Source organism: Mastigoproctus giganteus, chromosome 8 (assembly GCF_048544385.1).
Source record: "Mastigoproctus giganteus isolate SK-2022 chromosome 8, ASM4854438v1, whole genome shotgun sequence".
In the NCBI taxonomy this organism is placed as follows: Eukaryota; Metazoa; Arthropoda; class Arachnida; order Uropygi; family Thelyphonidae; genus Mastigoproctus; species Mastigoproctus giganteus.
This window is the reverse complement of record NC_143582.1, coordinates 59,962,269-59,982,143: the sequence shown is the minus strand read 5'-3', so window position 1 is coordinate 59,982,143 and position 19,875 is coordinate 59,962,269. Positions and strand designations below refer to the sequence as shown.

The 19,875-nt window shown below is 36.5% G+C and overlaps 1 protein-coding gene across 1 annotated transcript in view; it reads right to left on the bottom strand.

Moving 5' to 3' along the window:
* Positions 1–19,875, bottom strand: part of LOC150081560 (uncharacterized) — a 710,435-nt gene that overhangs the window by 51,338 nt on the left and 639,222 nt on the right. The window contains exons 32-34 of the mRNA XM_090380128.1: positions 12,041–12,181; positions 11,389–11,571; positions 2,659–2,799 (exon numbers count right to left, since the gene is read on the bottom strand). Of these exons, the coding sequence (XP_090236254.1) occupies positions 2,659–2,799; positions 11,389–11,571; positions 12,041–12,181 (465 nt within the window). The remainder of the gene's footprint in view (positions 1–2,658; positions 2,800–11,388; positions 11,572–12,040; positions 12,182–19,875) is intronic.

Here is a 19,875-nt window from a genome sequence, read left to right as displayed (position 1 = left end):
TGAAGCTTTCTGGAGGATGGCCATCTAGGTCATCAGTGCTTTAAGTGTGGATGTTTTAGGACAATAATGAACTTTCTTTTTTTAAACTTTCTTTAAAGAAATGGATACTATTTTAAATATTTTTTAGTATATACTTTATGGAAACTGTACTTGGTTCATCTGCATTTTTTATGTTATTTTGGAAATAAATTTTATTTATGTATGTAATGGATTGTGATATTTTATCTATATAAAAATGTTGTCTTTGTATATTAGGTAATATTTTTTGACAGGCGGCAGGCAGAAGATGGTTTTATTATGATAGTAGTAGTAGTACTTCGGAAGCAGTACAATATTTATTAGTTATATAATATTGCTGTAAACACACCATAGCCAACTTTTAAACAAAAACCAATGTTAGTAGTGTGAAGGGCATCATTTTATCTGTATTTCATGTTGTGCTCATCCTTCACAACGAGTTGTCATATATTGCACTAAAAGAGAAGACTATTGTTACTTATTCTCAGTGGGCGGCACCACCACTACCACCCAGATGGCACTGTTTCAAGGCTAGTTTGTAAATGTGTGGGATAATACTACTGTACTATCCACTTGTCCCTATTAGACTTAGAAAAACAAAAAGTAGAGGTAAAGTTATAGTAGGAGTGGAAGAAGATAAGAAACGGTGTAGAAGAATGAAAGGGACAGTAACTCTTCAACTCACACCACTGAAAAACTCATAAATTCCTCGAATAGGCAACACTTCTCCAGTAGAGAAGACTGTTGTTACCAATTCTCAGGTGGGAAGGAGCAGCAGTGCATAGCACATGCTTCTTGATTAGACCGGGGTTCGAGCCCGTCACCACCAAATACGGAGGATGCGGAAAGGTCAGGAAATGACCACCACATATTCCCGGAGCAATATGGTCTTAGTTGCTAATGCTCCTAAAAACCAAATAACAAACAAACAAACCAACCAATTCTCAGAAACTCCGTGAATATCAGGTTCCCCCCCCTGGTGACCGTTTCAAGGCTTGTTGGCCTTTCATCGGTAGGTGGGCAGGTACCCTGGTATTGCAGACAGGATACCTGCCCACGAACCAATGAAAGGCTAACAAGCCTTGAAACGGTGCCGTCCGGATAGTGGTGCCCACTGAGATTAAGTAACAATAGTCTTCTTTTTAGTGAAGCTTTACTTATTCGAGGTAGTGCAATACATGGCAACTCGTTGTGAAGGAAGAGCACAATATGAGATACAGATAAAATGATGCCCTTCACACTACTAATGTTTTTTATTTAAGAGTTGTCTATGATGTGTGTACACCAATATTATATAGATTATTATACTCTTAAAGATATGATGGCGTGTTGCATTTAATTTTACTTATTAGTGTAGCATGTAATATAAGTTTTTTTCCTGAAAAGAATGTGCGGTTATTTTGGAAAATTATCTTGCATCTAAATCATTTTTCCATGTCAAGAATTATTCAGTAATAAATATCTAAACATGCATGTACTAAATAAGAGAACCATTCATCGCATTAAATAGCATTGCCAAACATGTAGCGTAAATCTGTTAAACCAATAGTGCTTAATAGAAGATAAACTGAAGGAAGTTAAAGAAATGTTTTTTGGTTTTCTGGGAAAGTCCCTACTGAATTTGGATAATACTATGGGTTGAGCCATCAAAAAGGTTAAAGATGTTTGCACATTGAGTTCGGGTTGTAAAAAATTTCATGCAGCCAGATAAATTAATTAGCATAATAGATTGTAACTAGTTCCGAACAACCTATTTTTCTCTGATGATGATGATGCCAGTTTCATTTTTATTGTTACATAAAGAGTCCAAATAATTAAATGTAGCACACAAAAAATCCTTGTGCAATATTAGAAAGGATATTACACTCACAAAAGGTTGGTGTGTGGTGGCCATCTGAGCAGGAGGATTATAATAAGGCCAATTTTTTTTTAAACGAGACAGTGACCACCAAGGGGTATCAAGACATTATTTGACAGGTAGTTCACCTAAATGCTTGAAGTGGATGAATGATACTACTAGTTCCAGCAAGATGGATCTACTGCATGCACATACGCACGCACCCATGTGTGCATGCGTCACTTGTACATGAGTAAATCTATTGACAGACTTCTTTGATGACTGCCTTATTATGTCATGTTTATAGCCTCCACAGTTTCCAGAGCTCTCATTTCTGGATTTTTTTCTGTGGGTGTATACAAAAATGAGCCTTATGGAAAAAACCATGTACTCTATATGAATGAAGCAAAACATTAAGAACTGCATTCATGACACTGTTCAAAATATTCTTCGCAGAATAGCATCAAACACACTAAAAATGAATGAATGAATGAATGAATGCATATGTACACAAGCAACAGACTTCTAATACATTCTGTAACAATTTTAATTTAAAGTCTATATTTGTTTTTAATAAAATCTTGTGCTGAAAACAGGGTTGGAATTTAATTGGGTAACCATGTATAAAATATCAGAATTAACAGCATTCATTATTAGCACTATAAGAATATTGGGTACTTATGGTGTTCTTTTAAGTTGTATTTATCCAAATATCGGTGATTTATCCACACAATGTACAAAAACATCTAAATAAAAGAATTACATTTTGAAAGAATCAAAAAATTAGAATAAAAGGAACTTACAGAAATATACAGCTACAAACTCATTGTCTTCTAACAGTTTTTCAAGCATTTTTCGATTCACTTCTTCAATTTCATCTTTAATTTCAAAAACATCATTACTTGTCAACCACTGTAGTAATTTTTCTTCATCATACAAATCACCTGAAAATTTAATGCAAATACACATTCATATTAATCTTAATTCAGAGTTGTGCTTGTAAATTAATTATATAAAATATTAAACTGAATTATATAGAATTTAGCCTGATTTTGTTTATCAGGCTAAATTCTTTTACTTTGCTTTATGAGCTCTCCCTCCTCTTGAGACTAAATGTATTAATAATTCTGGGCATATGTGATTAAAAAAAAAAAAAAAAAAAAGTGATGAGCATACATAGTGGAAGTTAAGTGAAACTTCTTTTGGTGAATACTAAACACTTGACTGAGGATCCTGTATTGACCATATGAATGCTGCAGGTGACGAATCTGCATGAATCGGAGCCTATGAGTTATGAGACGTTCTGTTACCAAATCTAGTTTCGGAAAGTGCTGTGGCAGCAGATGATATTTAAAACCATTTGACTTTGATAAAGCAGGAATCACTTTGTTCTTGAGAGAGTCACGACAGCTGTTATGGGCTGACATTTGACTTACATCCTCATTTGGAAATGCTGTTTGAAGAAGAGCATGATCTCGAGCTGTTACAATCTTCACGTTGTTCTTGAACCATAGCCGATCATACATGAAACAGAATGAACCGAAATAATAATCCAGGAATGTATGTTCAAACTGTGCGTGGATTCTTCTTTGTTTCTTGAAATCCTGTTGCTGCTCCTGCTGTGTATTACGCCCGCTACGTGTTGAATGATTTGATGGAATACTTCTGGCAGTCGGTTTTGGCTTCTTCACTTTTCATTTATGACCGGGCTTTGAGGACTCTTCATTTTCATTTGCAGTATCAACTTCCATGACTCCTTCCAAATTCACGTCTAACATTCTGGGGAGATGTAAGGCTCTGAAGATGTGGATGGACCTTCTCTGACTTCTTTATTCAACTCCATTGCACATTGTAATTTCTTCTACTGTCAAAATAGCTTAGATCAGTGCTTCTCAACCTTTTGTCATTCGTGGGCCACTTCAAGCATTCATTACTTACTGCGGACTACCAGGTGGGGTTTCTTTACATCTATGAAAAAACTAGTATTTGGTTTACGTTTCAAAAATCCTGTTTTTAGCCACTTATCCATGTTGTTCAGTATACTATACTGAGTATAGGACTAATATTAAATTCCTAAAATAAATAATTCCAATCTCAAACAAAATATCACGTATTAATTAAATATAATAAAAAATATACCAAAAAATTCACCCAACATATACAATCAAATAATCACTACAAATTTTAACAGTAATTCTTGCACACTACTTTTGTGTAAACGTAAAAAAAAAAAAAAAAAACTTGATGAATACACAAAAACAAATCCAATACATATCACATGCTCAGAAGCTGGTGATTGACTGTGACAGATAAAAACTTGTGGTCTCACGAACAGTGCACTGGCAACACACAATGTCTTACATTCCAATCAGGAGGTAACCCTTACATGCATGTATGCATTGCATGTATATGTGCTCTATATGTCTTACAATGCTCACTATTGGTCTTCGGCATGTTGAATTATAATTTCTTTTCCGTTGAAATTAATTTTTTTTATTAAACCTGGTGGAGAATGACAAAAGAAATAGCATGATGCAATCAGTAGAGGTACTGATTGGTACTGACTTCAATGTATGATAAAATCACTTTATGATGGACACTCCATAACAAAATACTGTTCATTATATATATAGACACTGGTCATTGTCATTAGCATTAGTAGAGGCATATGATGCAAGAAAGCAAGCTTATGCAGTATCAGCTAACAAAAAAAAAAGAAAAGAAGAAAAAAAAAATATTCCATTTCACCTCTCTGTTCATTCCAAATACCTGTCCAGCTCAGCCTTAAATTTCCACAACAAAAGATGGAAGTCTGTTCCACCAATCAACTGCCCACTGCCTAAAGGCAAACTTTCACACATCTATCTTACAACTGTCTTTCCTCACTTTGAATTTATGGCCCCTCAGGTGATTATTCTCAGCAAGAGGAAGAATCCCATTAGCATTCAGCATGCTTAAACCATTCAAGGTTTTATACACCACAATCAGATCACCTCACAGGTGCCTAGTCTCTTAAGCCTTCCTTCGTAAGAGCAACTCTTCGTTCCATTCATTAATCTTGTTGCCCTTCTCTTTACTCATTCCAACAGCTCTATATCCTTCTTAAAATGAGGCCTCCAGATCTGTATACAGTACTCAAAGTGTGGCCTGACCATTGCCTTATACAAGGAGATAATCACCTCCTTATCCCTGATAGAAAAATTCCTGTATTTCATTGAGAAGACACCATGAGCTACTCTTGCAGACCATCTATACTGCTCAGAAAACTTCATATCTGCCTGCACAATTACCCCCAGGTCCTTTTCATTCTCTACCACTGTCAGTGTAGTACCACACTGTAGATATGCTACTCTGGGATTACTGCTTCCCATATGTAGTATTTTACATTTGTCAATGTTACACTTCATTTGCCACTTCTTAGCCCATCTGCTCAAATTTTCTACACCATGTTGCAGCAGCATACTGTCATTAGTGTCATTAACAACCCTGCCAACCTTCGTATCATCTGCAAACTTGGACATTAAGCCTGATATGCCATCATCAATATCATTTATAAACAGAAAACAACAATGAACTCAACGCTGAACCCTGACGGACTCCACTAATAACATTAGTCCATGAAGGGCAGTGTCCATTGATTACCACTCTCTGTCTTATCCCACTCAACCATTCCTTTAAATACAGCAGCAATTTGCCCTCAATGCCACACTGCTCCAAATTGTACAGCAGTCTTCCATGTGCAACAATATCAAAAGCCTTTCTAAGATCGAAATATATGATATCAAAGTTATTCCCTGCATCCAGTTCCTTTGTGACCACATCATAGTATCCAATCAAATTAGTCAGACAAGACTTCCCCTTAATAAACCCATGATGTGTCAGAGCTAGAACTGAAGTCTTGTCAAGATGATTCTACAGTGCTTCTTTAACCAGTGCCTCTATTAATTTCCTTGGAACAGAAGTTAAACTAACAGGTCTATAATTATTTGTGTCGCCTTTGATTCTCCTTTGTGAATTGGGGTCACATTTGCATATCTCCAGTCCATGGGTACCTCCCCCGAGTCCAAGGAAGCTCTCATAATTATGGTGGCTAAGGGTTTGCTTACTTCCTTTGCTGGCTCCTTTAATATAACTGGATAGATCCTGTCCACCCCAGGTGCATTTTTTATGTTTTATGAATTTTATACTCATCAGAGTTTATCTTCAACAACTTCTCCTCCACTTTCCTCTCAGTTATTACAAAATCATCTAGTTTGCTGCCAGAGTTTAATTCACCTCTGGCATTCCCCTCCCTGAATGACTTTAATAGATTAATAGTAGCCACTGGCAGAGGCGAAAGTGATTTTTGCACTGCTTCTATTGAAATGCAATTGAGCAGCAGCCTGGAAAGCAAGGCAATCTGGATTTCCAGGACTGCTGGGAATCATAGTGCAACAAGTAAATACACGGGCTGTGTTAGGGTCACTAAGAGTAGAAACAGGTGCATGTATACTGCATTTACACCAATGCTAGGAGTATAGTTAATAAATTCGATAAGTTTGAAATGCTAGTCAAGACATCAAAGGCATATATTGTTGGGATATCAGAGACACGATATCACACAGACATGAGCAGTGAAGAATTGGAATTTGGGGAGTACAATGTGTACAGAAAGGATAGACAGGTCACGATGGGAGGAGGGGTTATGCTGTTAGTTAAAAAACACATCAAATCTAAGGAAGTGCATCCAACTGATGTTGGTGAACAATGCAATGTTCAGCCAGTGTGTACGTCACACCAAACAGGCTCAACAATGCAATGTTGAGCCTGTTTGGTGTGACATATGCACTGGGAAAAGAAAATGAGAGTAGGTGTGTGTGTTATAGGCCTAATGAATTTGATGGGTATAATGAGCAATTGTGCAGAGAAATAGAGTGGGCCAGTAAAATCAGAGTGTCTTATAATGGGGGATTTTAATTTCCCAGAGATTGACTGGAATTTGTGGGTTGGTCACTCACACACTAGCAAGGCTTTTGTGGATTTATTGGATGATTGTTTTCTACAGCAGCATGTTCGGGAGGCAACTAGAGGGAGTAATACTCTTGATCTGATTATGAGTAGCGATTCTTCGTGCATTAAGAATCTGCAGATAAAGAAACCACTAGGTGGCAGTGATCACAGTGTGCTGAAGTGGGATTTACTCAAAGAGGTAACTACCATCAAGGGTAAAGGGAAGAGTTTTTGCTTTTGTCAAGGTGCCTACGGTCTGAGACAATATTAAAATTCTATATGGTGGGACCCAACTGAAGATGTTACCAACAGCAAATTCAAAATGGGAAGCATTCAAAGAATTAATCTTGGAAGCTACTAGGCTTTTCATACCAACTAAGAAATATTGTTCAAGATTTAAGCCTAAATGGGTGTCAGATGAACTAATTAGACATGTGACAGAGAAGAAAAATGCATGTGATACATATAAAATAACAGGTGACACAGAAGCCTATGATAGATATACGCTGGTCTTTAACCAAGTCATAAAGGAGGTTAGGCAGGCAAAGGCAGATTATGAGAAATCCTTGGTAAAAGATGCTAAGAAAAACAGCAAGGATTTCTTTACTTATATAAACTCTAAAAGGAAGGGGATGAATCTGATTGGCCCACTTGACATCGATGGTTCGACTGTTGATGATCCCGCTCAGATAGCAAACAAACTGAACGAGTATTTTGCATCTACATTCACACAGGAGGAATCATTAAGGTTTGAAAATGGCAGAAGGTTATCAAATTGTAGCAGGGTACTTAATGATTTTGTAATAACTGAGAGCAAAGTGCAGGAGAAATTGTTGAAGTTAAACATAAGAAAAGCACCTGGGGTGGATGGGATCTATCCAGTTATATTAAAGGAGGGCGGCAAAGCAACTAAGCAAACCCTTAGCCATAATTATGAGAGCATTCTTGGACTCAGGGGAGGTTCCCACGGACTGGAGATGTGCAAATGTATCCACAATTCACAAAGGGGGATCGAAGGGTGATATGAGTAATTACAGACCAGTTAGTTTAACTTCTGTTCCGGGTAAAATAATGGAGTCACTGGTTAAAGATGCATCGCAGGATCATCTAGACAAGACTGCAGCAATAATTCAGACACAGCATGGTTTTGTTAAGGAAAGTCTTGTCTGACAAATCTAATTGGTTATTATGATGTGGTTACAAAGGAACTGGATGCAAAAAATAATTTTGATATCATATATTTGGATTTCAGGAAAGATTTTGACACTGTTGCGCATGGAAGACTATTGTAAAAATTGGAGCAGAATGGTATTAAGGGTAAGTTGCTACAAGTGATAAAAGGATGGTAAAGTGGGAGAAGACAGAGGGTGGTAATCAATGGGTGCTGCTCTTCGTGGACTATGTTATTAGTGGAGTCCCACAGGGTTTGGTGTTGGGTCCACTGTTGTTTTGTATATTTATCAATGATATTGATGAAGGTATATCAGGCTTAGTGTCAAAGTTTGCAGATGATACAAAGGTTGGCAGGGTTGTTAATGACAATAATGGCAGTGTGCTACTGCAACAGGATCTAGATAATTTGGGCAGATGGGCTAAGAAGTGGCAACTGAAGTTTAACCTTGACAAATGCAAAGTACTGCATATGGGTAGAAGTAAACCGTGAGAAAAGTACCAATTGTGTGGTACTACACTTAAGTTGGTAGAAAATGAAAAAGACCTGGGAGTAATTGTGCAGTCAGATATTTTTTATTATTATTTTTTTTTATGAAAACCCCAAACACGAAAGGTATCAAAACCTATAGTACTTAGTACCGTGCATGAGTTGAAGGAGAAGTATGGGGGGGGGGGGGGATGCTGGAAACTTTGCTCTGGAGACTAAACACGGGTTTCACCACTTCAAGCCTCCAATAAGCAAAGATATGAAGTTTTCTGGGCAATGCAGACAGGCTGCCAGGGCAGGTCATGGGGTTTTGTCAATGATATATAGGAATTTTGCTAGCAGGGAAAAAGGAGGTGATTGTCCCTCTGTATAAGGCAATGGTCAGGCCATGCCTTGAGTACTGTGTACAGGTCTGGAGGCCTCATTTTAGGAAGGATGTCAATTTGCTTGAGCGTGTACAGAGAAGGGCAACACGATTCGTGAGGGGAATGACGGGATCCTCTTACCAAGAGAGGCTTAAGTTCTGCAAATTGCAGTGGCTGGAGACTAGGCGCCTGCGCGGTGATCTGACTGAAGTGTATAAGGCCTTGAATGGGTTGAGCATGCTGAATTCTGATGGGGGTCCTTCCACTTGTTCAGATTACGAACCTAAGGGGGCATAAATTCAAATTAAGAAAAGACAGATGTAGAATAGATGTGCGAAAATTTGCCTTTAGCCAGTGGATGGCTAATTGCTGGAACTTCCATCTGTCATTGTGTAAGTTGATAGGTTGAATAAATTTAAGGAGGAACTGGACACACATTTGGAGGGAATGGTGTGATTTTTTTTTTGGCTGATGCTGCATAAGCTCATACACTTGCTTTCTTGCATCACATGCCACTACTACTACTTTTATGTGCATGTGTGCGCAGTAATTCACACATTGGTTAGTATAAATAATCTTGTGACAGGGATTCGATAGGTTTATGCCTACAAAAGGGTGGACATCATTCACGAAAAACACTTTACTTCTTGTGAGCACGGAAGCTATCCGAATAAGTTTGGTCCCTTATAAGAAGTTGAGACAATTTTAGGTTTTTTGATATTTTAATTTCGATATACATTTATCTTGTGTTTTTTTAAGGATTAATTTGACAATTGTTTTCAGTTCTCGTGTTAGCATATATCATTGGTTGAGTTTTTTGGGGGTGTTGATGGCTCTCAGCTTCCCCTGGCTTTTCTTAGTGTGTTACATTGGGGATGAGGATTGAATACATGGCAGTCTTTTAACACATATCTATTTATATAATTTTAATGTAGTCTTTGTAATTGAGTTTATTTAATATTAAATATGGGACATTCATGCATATAATCAGATAATCAATTAATTCTTCGACTGTGAGGGTACAGAGAATTCTGGTCCTACATAAAGGTATGTGGTTTCCTCTTATAATTTTTAATAATAAGTTTAATAGGACATATTCAGCTTAAATGTGCTTATGATCTTAATTAGTATCACTTTATACAATTACAAAAATTGATGCATAGCAAATCAGTAATGACAAAAAAAAAAAAAAAAAAAAAGGTTTCTTAACTGATGAACACATATAATGAATTTATATAGAAAGTAAGATTTGATATTTATAGTTTTTTTTGTTATATTAAGGACAAACTTAATTTTTTAGCAAAAATTAATTCTTTATTGAATTATATAATCAATATTTGAATAAGGGCTAAGTTAAGAAAATTCAAGGTTGTGAATAATTATATTAATAGAATAATAAAATTAATAACAGAAAATGATATTTAGATTTACACACAAAAAAAAGAAGGCAGATGATGCATAGATATAAAATACTCTATCTGGTTGAAAAAATTAAATATTATAATGACTATAAAGAGGATAACTGAATACTGAAAAAGAACTTAACATACCATTTAAGAGAACAAAGTTTACCTCTATTTGATTGTCCTAGAGTTTTAACTAAATTTGAAGAAAGATACATTAAGTCATTAATGATATCATAGCAAAAGTGGACTTCAACATAAGTAAAGATTATCCATTATATAAAATATAAAAATTAATAAAGAAATCTCATCTACTGTAAAATGAGTTAACTAATTAATTATTATTATTATATCTGTTCTGTTTATTTAAAGAAATAAGATGAAACTGTTGAAACACTGCTGAAAATGCAAATAACCAACTTGTTGACAAGAAATTTGATTTTCTTAACGAGTTTTGGTTAATGTGTGATGAAAGATAAAAAATAAATTTTATTTTATTATTATATTGTTTCTTGCTGTATTATCTCTCTATACATTAAAAAGGTTTTCATCCTGGTGATATTTATTCGAGCCAATGGGAGAAGGGGGGTTGCTGGTGACATGGTACAAGTGGGTGGGACAATTATGTCATTACAAATGTGCAGGTAAATAATTACATAGGTGATTTCCTTATTAGATTTCAATCAGTGTGTTATAATGTTAGTATATTAGTATGATTACGAGAGGGATGCAGAAAATTTGACTTATTCCGTCATACCTCTACATTTTACGTGGGACAAAATGGCGTCGACGTAAAAATATGTGTAAAGTGGTCGCTTGGTTGAATACAGTTGCACCGCAAGAGGTTTCATTTGAAATTATTGTTACGCAAAGTGAAATGTCTAGGGTGTTTCAAAGACATGAGAACTGTGAATGGAGTAATGTACGAGACTTTTCAAGAAGTCGCTCGAGTGGCAGGTGTAAGCAAATCAGTTGTTCGTGTGAAGGAAACTCTTTCTGAAGCGGCTTCAGTAATGATGCTGAGCAGGTTAAGGCACTTTTTCATATATTTGATATTGGCTGAGGGTTAGCAAGCCCCCTAGTTATTATTATTATTATTATTATTATTATACATACCATCATAAAAAACAGGTACTTGCTTGCGGAAGTAAGCAACAGTAGGAAAAGTATGTACATTCCACTGCCGGGAAGCTTCAGGATCATGTATTTTAACCAGGTCTATACCAAACTTATCTGCTTCGTCATCAATATTTTCCAGCTCTAGTAATACTCTATCACATTCATGGCAATTTTGTTCATCTAGAATAAAAAATGTGCAATCAACTTTAACTGATAAAATCTTCAAAAACAATAAATGAACTAAACATTACTGGTCTGGTTATGTGTGCATGCATGTAAAAACATGCATGCACACACATATATAAGAATAAGTATACTGATTTTTTTTTTTTTTTTTTTTTTTTACAAACCATCTTAATTACGAGAATATGAGAAAAGTAAAAAATTCAAAAGTCTATAACCTAAATCAGAAAGGCTGGCAGTTCTACAACTAGGCCAGAATACTGCTTGTTCAAACTCTTTCAGTTTAGTTAACTTTTATAGTAAAATTACAGGACTAGAAATATCAATTGCTGTGTAAGCCACTTAATTTTTATTGATTTAAACAGTAGTTTACTAAATAATTGTAGTAAACAATTATTTAGTAAACTAAATAAATTTGTCTAATTATTCAAACTTAAATAACTTTTTTTTATTTATTCCAACTTACAGAAAAAGACTGCTAAGAAAGGTGACTCTTCTACTAGCTTATTCAACATTCGATAATTCACTGTTTCTATCTCATCAGGTAATTCTCGATTATCATCATCAATGAGCCATTCTAAAACTGATTCTTCATTCTTCAAATCACCTAATTAATTTTAAAAAAATACTTATAAGGCTTTAACTTATATACAGTACAAAGGATGTATCTTAGCTAAGTATATTCCTTCAGGAACTGACCTCACAGGGAAAATTTGAATAGAAAATTGGTACTAAAGGAGGATGTGATGCATCTTTTTAACTGTGGTGCAAAGTGAAATATAGTTGTATTGTTGCAGATGCATTCATGACTAGATATTCATCTCAGTGTATAATTTTTTGAGATACATAATGGTCGTGGCAATTTTGTTCATCTAGAATAAAAAAATGTGCAATCAACTTAACTGATAAAATCATCAAAAACAATAAATGAACTAAACATTACTGGTCTGATTATGTGTGCAATGCATGGGAAGCTTAAGAATCATGTATTTTAACCAGATCTATACCAAACTTATATGCTTCATCATCAATATTTTCCAGCTCTAGTAATACTTTATCACTCTATCATATAATGGCCATCCAGTGGCCAACACAGCTAAAAGTCCAAAGAGTTTCAGTCTGCCAAATATGCTGATTATGAAAAAGTGTCAGAAAAAGGCTTTGGGTGCCAAGGGTATTAATATTAAAATAATATTGCATCAACTGACAAACTGTTAAAATAAACTTTAATTGGAAATTCTAAATACATAAGCAAAATATACAACATAAAAGAGAAAGTATACAAAAATAAAAGCATTAAAACTTTGTATAAAGAAATAAAATTTTGTAAAATAATAAGAGAAGTTTACCTCAATATAATACTAGAACACTTCGGTATGATACTCTCCAGAAATTAAAATGAAAAAATCTCAAATCTTACATTACAGTAAAAAATAAAAAATAATTAAAAATCAATTGAACTTTCCTTATTATTTTACAAATACTGATATCAACATAGAACATAGTGACCATTACAGCTGTGGTTCATACTATCAAAGAAATAAAATACATAGAAAACAAATAAAATGATAAACTATGGGAAGCTTTCAAGGTGTTGTGCTTCTTTCTAAACCCAACCAATAAACATGAAAAGTCAATATATTCTGCAGAAGTATAACCTTACATATGCGCAAACATCATCTGGTATGGATTGCAGATGGCAAAAAGCAAAGAACAGAGGAAGGGGGATAAATTAAAAATAAAAAGAGAGGTATGTTAATTGTCAGATTCCATCAACCCAGTGTGGTCACATTGTTAAAAGGTGTTTCATACAGAGGCTGAGATTGCCAACATCAGGATGGATCTATCTAGATGAGGCTATCCCCACCACCATGTTCTGAATAAGCTTCAATTATATGATGATCAGTATATTTCCCATTCTGGTCATAATGATGGCTGCATTGCTACAGCTTACATTCCTCACTATCCGTGCGTGTCTACATGCCTTACCAGGATGTTTTGCCAATACTGTATTGGTTGTGTGCATCTCCCTCGCAGGAGATTACAATCAATGCTTCCTAAAGTTAAGCCAACCATCCCTTTGTTGCATCATGCTAACGTAGTTTATTGTGTTACTTTCCCAAATTGTGGGAAATGCATCAGGGAAACTAAATGCAGACATTGTGATCATATCTCTGAACATGCTAATGTCACTGGCTCAGCCATTGTGGAGCATTTTGGGGTGAACGATATTTTGATTACAACCCACAACTCAATTTTGGAATAAGTGTGTGTGTTTCTTGCCATCTCGTTTGGATGGAAGCCCTTCATATAGCTGTGGTGGGACTCACATAGATCCTATTATGGCGGCTGTTATTTTACAGTATGATGAGAGATGGCAGACTAATGTACACCACACTGAGTTGAAGTTTGACGATTAACGTCCCTTTATTTATTATGTTTTTTTATTCTTCTGTTTTTGGCATTCACAATCCAGACCAGATGATGTTTGCGCACGGGTAAGGTTATACTTCGGCACAGTATATTGAATTTTTATTTTTATACACACTCACTTTTATGTTGTATATTTTGTTTATGCATTTGTTTATGAATTTAGACAAGTCAAAATACATAAACATATTTTCTTTATGTATTTAGAATTTCCGATTAAAGTATATTTTAACATTTCATCAGTTGATACAATATTATTTAATATGAAAAAGTTTCCTCCATGTCGAACCTGTCATTCTGGAAAGTGCAGTTAACTAATGTGTGCAGCTGGGGACTTAAGTGTGGCAGTATCCTATTATACATAAAGGAGATGTTACCATGCACGGCCAAGGGCATCTTCTACAGAAGATTAGCTCAAACAATGATAGATAATTACTACTGATAACTAGTTGTATACATTATTTATATGCTCCATACCTGGGCAAATTGGAGCAGTGTGGCATTGGGAGCAAATTGCTGCAATGGATAAAGGGATGGTTGAGTAGTAATCAATGGACACTGCTCTTTATGGACTAATGTTATTAGTGGAGGTCCCCCAAGTCCCTCAGGGTTCAGTGTTGGGTCCATTGTTGTTTTCTGTATTTATAAATGATATTGATGATGGTATACCAGGCTTAATGTCTAAATTTGCAGACAATATGAAGGTTGGCAGGGTTGTTAATGACAGTATGCTACTGCAACAGGATCTAGATAAGTTGAGCAGATGGGCTGAGAGGTGGCAAATGAAGTTTATCATTGACAAATGTAACATACAGTAGAACGTCGGTTATCTGGAATAATTTGAAAGGCCGATCTTTCTTTTTTTTTTATTAATGGTAGTATAGTAAGTGCTGGTTATAGTGATCATGTATGCAAATTGAATTTTGATTCTAATAAGCAAAAGATCAAGTTTACTACAGGTTTATAACTGATTGTACACACAAAAAGCCCAATAAACCAAAAACTGCAAATTGTTTTATGGTTATGATCTCTAGAATTCTGTGACCAGAAATGTGGTTTAGAAAAATATCACAGTGTACTGGGTTTTCTTGGAAACCATGAGTGAATATCAGATTAGTTTAGCTACAGATTCATTAAGAATAACATCAGCCTGAAACTGTGCAATTTATTATTTTTTTCCCTTTGCTGCAACCATTCCAGCAGATCTATTTGAAAATGAGGCCTCCAGATGCATGCAGTACTCAAGATGAAGCCTAACCATTACCTTGTACAATGGGATAATCACCTCCTTATCGCTATTAGCAAAGTTCCTGTATATCATTCACAAAATGCCATGAGCTGTCCTGACAGCCTATCTGCATTGCTTTCATATAATATACATATAACTCAATATCATAAAACACATAGCTTGACAACAGCACAGGAAGAGGTGAAAGTGATTCTTGGACTACTTCTAATGGAACAAGTAAGTAGAGACTTGAAAGCAAATGTCAGGGATTTCAAGGCCTGCAGGGTGTACTCATGGAATAAGCAAATACTAAGAGTAAGAACAGGTGAATGTATACTTGTATGTACACTAATGCTAAAGTCACAACTATAAGCAAAAAAAGTTAACAGCACGGTAAATAAATTTGATGAATTGGAAGTACACGTCATAAAATGCAGACATTTTAGGGATATCAGAGAGGTGGTGTCACTCAGACATAATGGATGCAGAAATTGATTATGGGGAGTACAATGTATACAGGAAGGACATGTATGTATGTATACACTATCTATGGTAGCTCCAAGACTAATGTCCATCTCCATCTCGTGTCACTGTGATGAAATACAGAAACTATGTGAAACAGGCCTGAGGTGTGATGAATGAATGAATGTACAGGCAGTTCCCGCTTTACAAGTTCCTGGGTTTACAAGTTCTTTTTTCTCAAGTATCAACAAAATCAAAAATATGAACATTAATTGCAATAAATAAATGTTAAGAATTCATAAATATGGCATTTCAAGCCATGCGCATAGCTACACAATACTACAGAAGTATTGTACAGCTACACATACTACTGCTGTTCGTTTGATTGTTCAGGCAGATGAGAGCATCTCACTGACTCACATAACATAATGCAGTTCCCAAGCTGAAAAGAGTGGTTGTGTTGCTCTTCATTTTTGCTGTCATGTCTCAGTTCAAGTTTATCCCACTTATTAATACTGTATAGTATGCCAAAACGAAGTACAGAAAGTGATATTAATAAAAAGAAACAGCCAAGAAGAACAATACTGGAAGCCAAATATGAGATCATAAGCAAATGTGATCTCATTATTCTTTAACGTTTGTATGACATAAACAATTTCTTTATTATTATAATTTGTCATTTCTTTGGATAAATAAATCATTGTTTAAGCATAAACTATTGTTTTGTTGACCTTTATTTAACATTACTATGGTCAAATTTCATTGTTGAGAATGTAACCCCTGTTTTTAACATTACATCTATGGGAAACGAATTCCTATTTTATGTGCATGTGCGCTCATATGCTATCGGGGCAATGTTAAGTGGGCCGGAAAATTGCTAGCTTGGGGGGATTAACAGAATAATAGATTAACAGTAGCCACAGGCAGAGGTGGAAATGATTCTTGCAGTGCTTCTATTGGAATGAGCAGCAGCCCAGAAAGCAAGTTTCTGGGGATTTGAGGAACTGCTGGGAGTCATGAAACAAGTAAATACATGGGCTGTGTTAAGAGTAACTAAGAGTAAGAACAGGTGCATGTATACTTGCATGTACACCAATGCTAACGAGTATAGTAAATAAATCTGATGAATTTGAAGTGTTGGTGAAGATACCCAAAGTGGATATTGTTGGGATATCAGAGATATGGTATCAATCGGATATAAGGGATGCAGAATTGTAAATCGGAAGAAAGGCTTAAGTTCTGCAAATTGCAGCATCTTGAGACTAGGCATTTGTGAGGCAATCTGATTGAGGTGTATAAGGTCTTGAATGGATTCAGAATGCTTAATGCTGATGGGATTCTTCCTCTTGCTCAGATTACAAACCTGAGGGGGTATAGTTTCAAACTGAGGAAAGACAGTTGTAGAATAGATGTGAGGAAGATTGCCTTTGGCCAGCAGTTGGTTTATTGCCGGAACAAACTATCCGGAACGGATAGTTTGTTCCGGATAGCTTAAATAAATTCAGGGCAGAACTAGACAAATATTTTGGACAAATGGATCAGTGAAATGGGAAGAGTTTTTATTATTTTTTTGTTTTGGATGTATTAGCTTGCATTCTTGCATAATGCCTCTACTAATGCTAATAATGAATGTTCAGTAGTATGTGTTCTGAGTGTCAGACCACTTTGCCACCAGGGAGCAGCTATCATCTAGACAACTGCTGTCCAGTGCCTGTCCTCAGCACTTGGATCCGGACCTGTTTCCTGTCTTTTATTGAATCCAATGGAGGTAATAGAGGAAGGGCAGAGTTTTTTTTTTTTTTTCAGGTGGTCTCCAGCGTTTCCCTATATGCCACAGTTTTGTCTATAAGGTAGCGGTATGTAAGAGTATGGATGTGTTTTGTGCATGGTTCTGTTGAATGTGGAGTGCTGGCAACTTTGTGGGCAGAGGGCAGAAGACACCCAGTCAACCTCCTCGTGACCCCCATCCTTAGCCATGTGGAGGCACTTTTTTTTTTTTTTTTTTTTTTTGGTAGTTGTTGGCGCATCGGCTTCTGTGGCCATAATGCACCTCTCAAGATTTTTGCAGTACTCTGATCCAAGCCCAAGGTGGGATTCGAACCCGCGACCTTTCTGCCAGGCAGGCACTTTCCCCGCCCGGCTAGCCTGGTCGGCTGTGGAGGCACACCAGGGACTGTACACTAGACTATTACTGGAGCTTTCTTGAGACAGAGGGTGGTAATCAATGGGTGCTGCTCTTCGTGTACTAATGTTATTAGTGGAGTTAAACAGGTTTCGGTGTTGAGTCCACTGTTGTTTTGTACCTTTATTAATGATATTGATGAAGGTATATCAGACTTAGTGTCGAAGTTTGCAGATAATACAAAGGTTGGCAGGGTTGTTAATGACCGTAATAGCAGTGTGCTACTATAACAGGATCTAGAAAATTTCAGCAGATGGGCTGAGAAGTGGCAACTGAAGTTTAACATTGAAAAATGCAAAGTATTGCATATGGGTAGAAGTAACCTCAGAGAAACGTATCAACTGTATGGTACTACACTTAAGGTGGTAGAAAATGAAAAAGACTTGGGAGTAATTGTGCAGTCAGATATGAAGTTTTCTGAGCAATGCAGACAGGCTTCCAGGGCAGGTCATGGGGTCAGCTTGCTTTGATATAATCACTGGGAAATCAAATATGAGAGTGAGTGTGTTATACACGTAATGACTGCGATGAGAATAACAAACAACTGTACATAGAAATAGAGTGATCCTCTAAATCAGAATGTCATATAATGGGGGATTTTAACTTTGTGGGTTGGTAGCTTATATACATCAGCATTAGTAGAGGAATATGATGCAAGAAAACAAGCTTATGCAGCATCAGCCTAAAAAAACCTACTCCCATTTCACCCCTCCATTCATTCGAAATACCTGTCCAGCTGAGCCTTAAATTTATTTAGGCTATCAACTTCCACAACAAGGGATGGAAGTCTGTTCCACAAACCAACTAACCACTGGCTAAAGGCAAATTTCCGCACATCTATCCTTCATCTGTCTTAGGCGCCTCCGTAGCCAGGTGGGCAGGAGCAGCAGTGCGTAGCACACACTTCTTGATTAGACCAGGGTTCGAGCTTGTGACCACCAAATACGGAGGATGCGGAAAGGTCAGGGAATGACCACCGCATATCCCCGGAGCAATATGGCCTTAGTTGATAATGCTCCTAAAAACCAAATAACAACAACATCTGTCTTTCCTCAATTTGAATTTATGCCCTCTCAGGTGATTATTCTGAGCAAGAGGAAGAATCCCATCACCACTGAGCATGCTCAAACCATTCAAGACTTCATACACCTCTATCAGATCACCTCGTTGGTGCCTAGTCTCCGGACACTATAATTTACAAAACTTAAGCCTTTCTTCATAAGAGCAACCCTTTGTTCCATTCACTAATCTTGTTGCTCTTCTCTGTACTCGTTCCAGCAGCTCTACATCCTTTTGAAATGAGGCCTCCAGACCTGTATGCAGTACTCAAGGTTTGGCCTGACTATTGCCTTATACAAGGGAATTGCCTATTGCCTTATACAAGGGAATAATCACCTCCTTATCCCTGCTAGAAAAGTTCCTGTATATCATTGACAAAACACCATGAGCTACTCTTGCAGCCCATCTGCACTGCTCAGAAAACTTCATATCTGCCTGCACAATTACCCCTAGGTCCTTTTCATTCTCTACCACTGTCAGTGTAGTACCACAGAGTTGATATGTTACTGTGGGGTTACTGTTTCCCCATATGTAGTACTTTACATTTGTCAAGGTTAAACTTCATTTGCCAACTTTCAGCCCATCTGCTCAACCTTTCCAGATCTTGTTGCAGCAGCATACTGTCAGTAGTGTCCTTAACAACCCTGCCAACCTTTGTATCGTCTGCAAACTTGGACATTAAGCTTGATATACCATCATCAATATCATTTATAAATACAGAAAACAACAATGGACCCAACACTGAACCCTGAGAGACTCCACTAATAAAATTAGTCCACGATGAGCAGTGTCCATTGATTACCACTCTCTGTCTTGTCCCCCTCAACCATCTCTTTATCCATAGCAGCAATTTGCCTCCAATGCCACACTGTTCCAATCTGTGCAGCAGTCTTCCATGTGCAACAGTATCAAAAACCTTTCTAAGATCCAAATATATAAT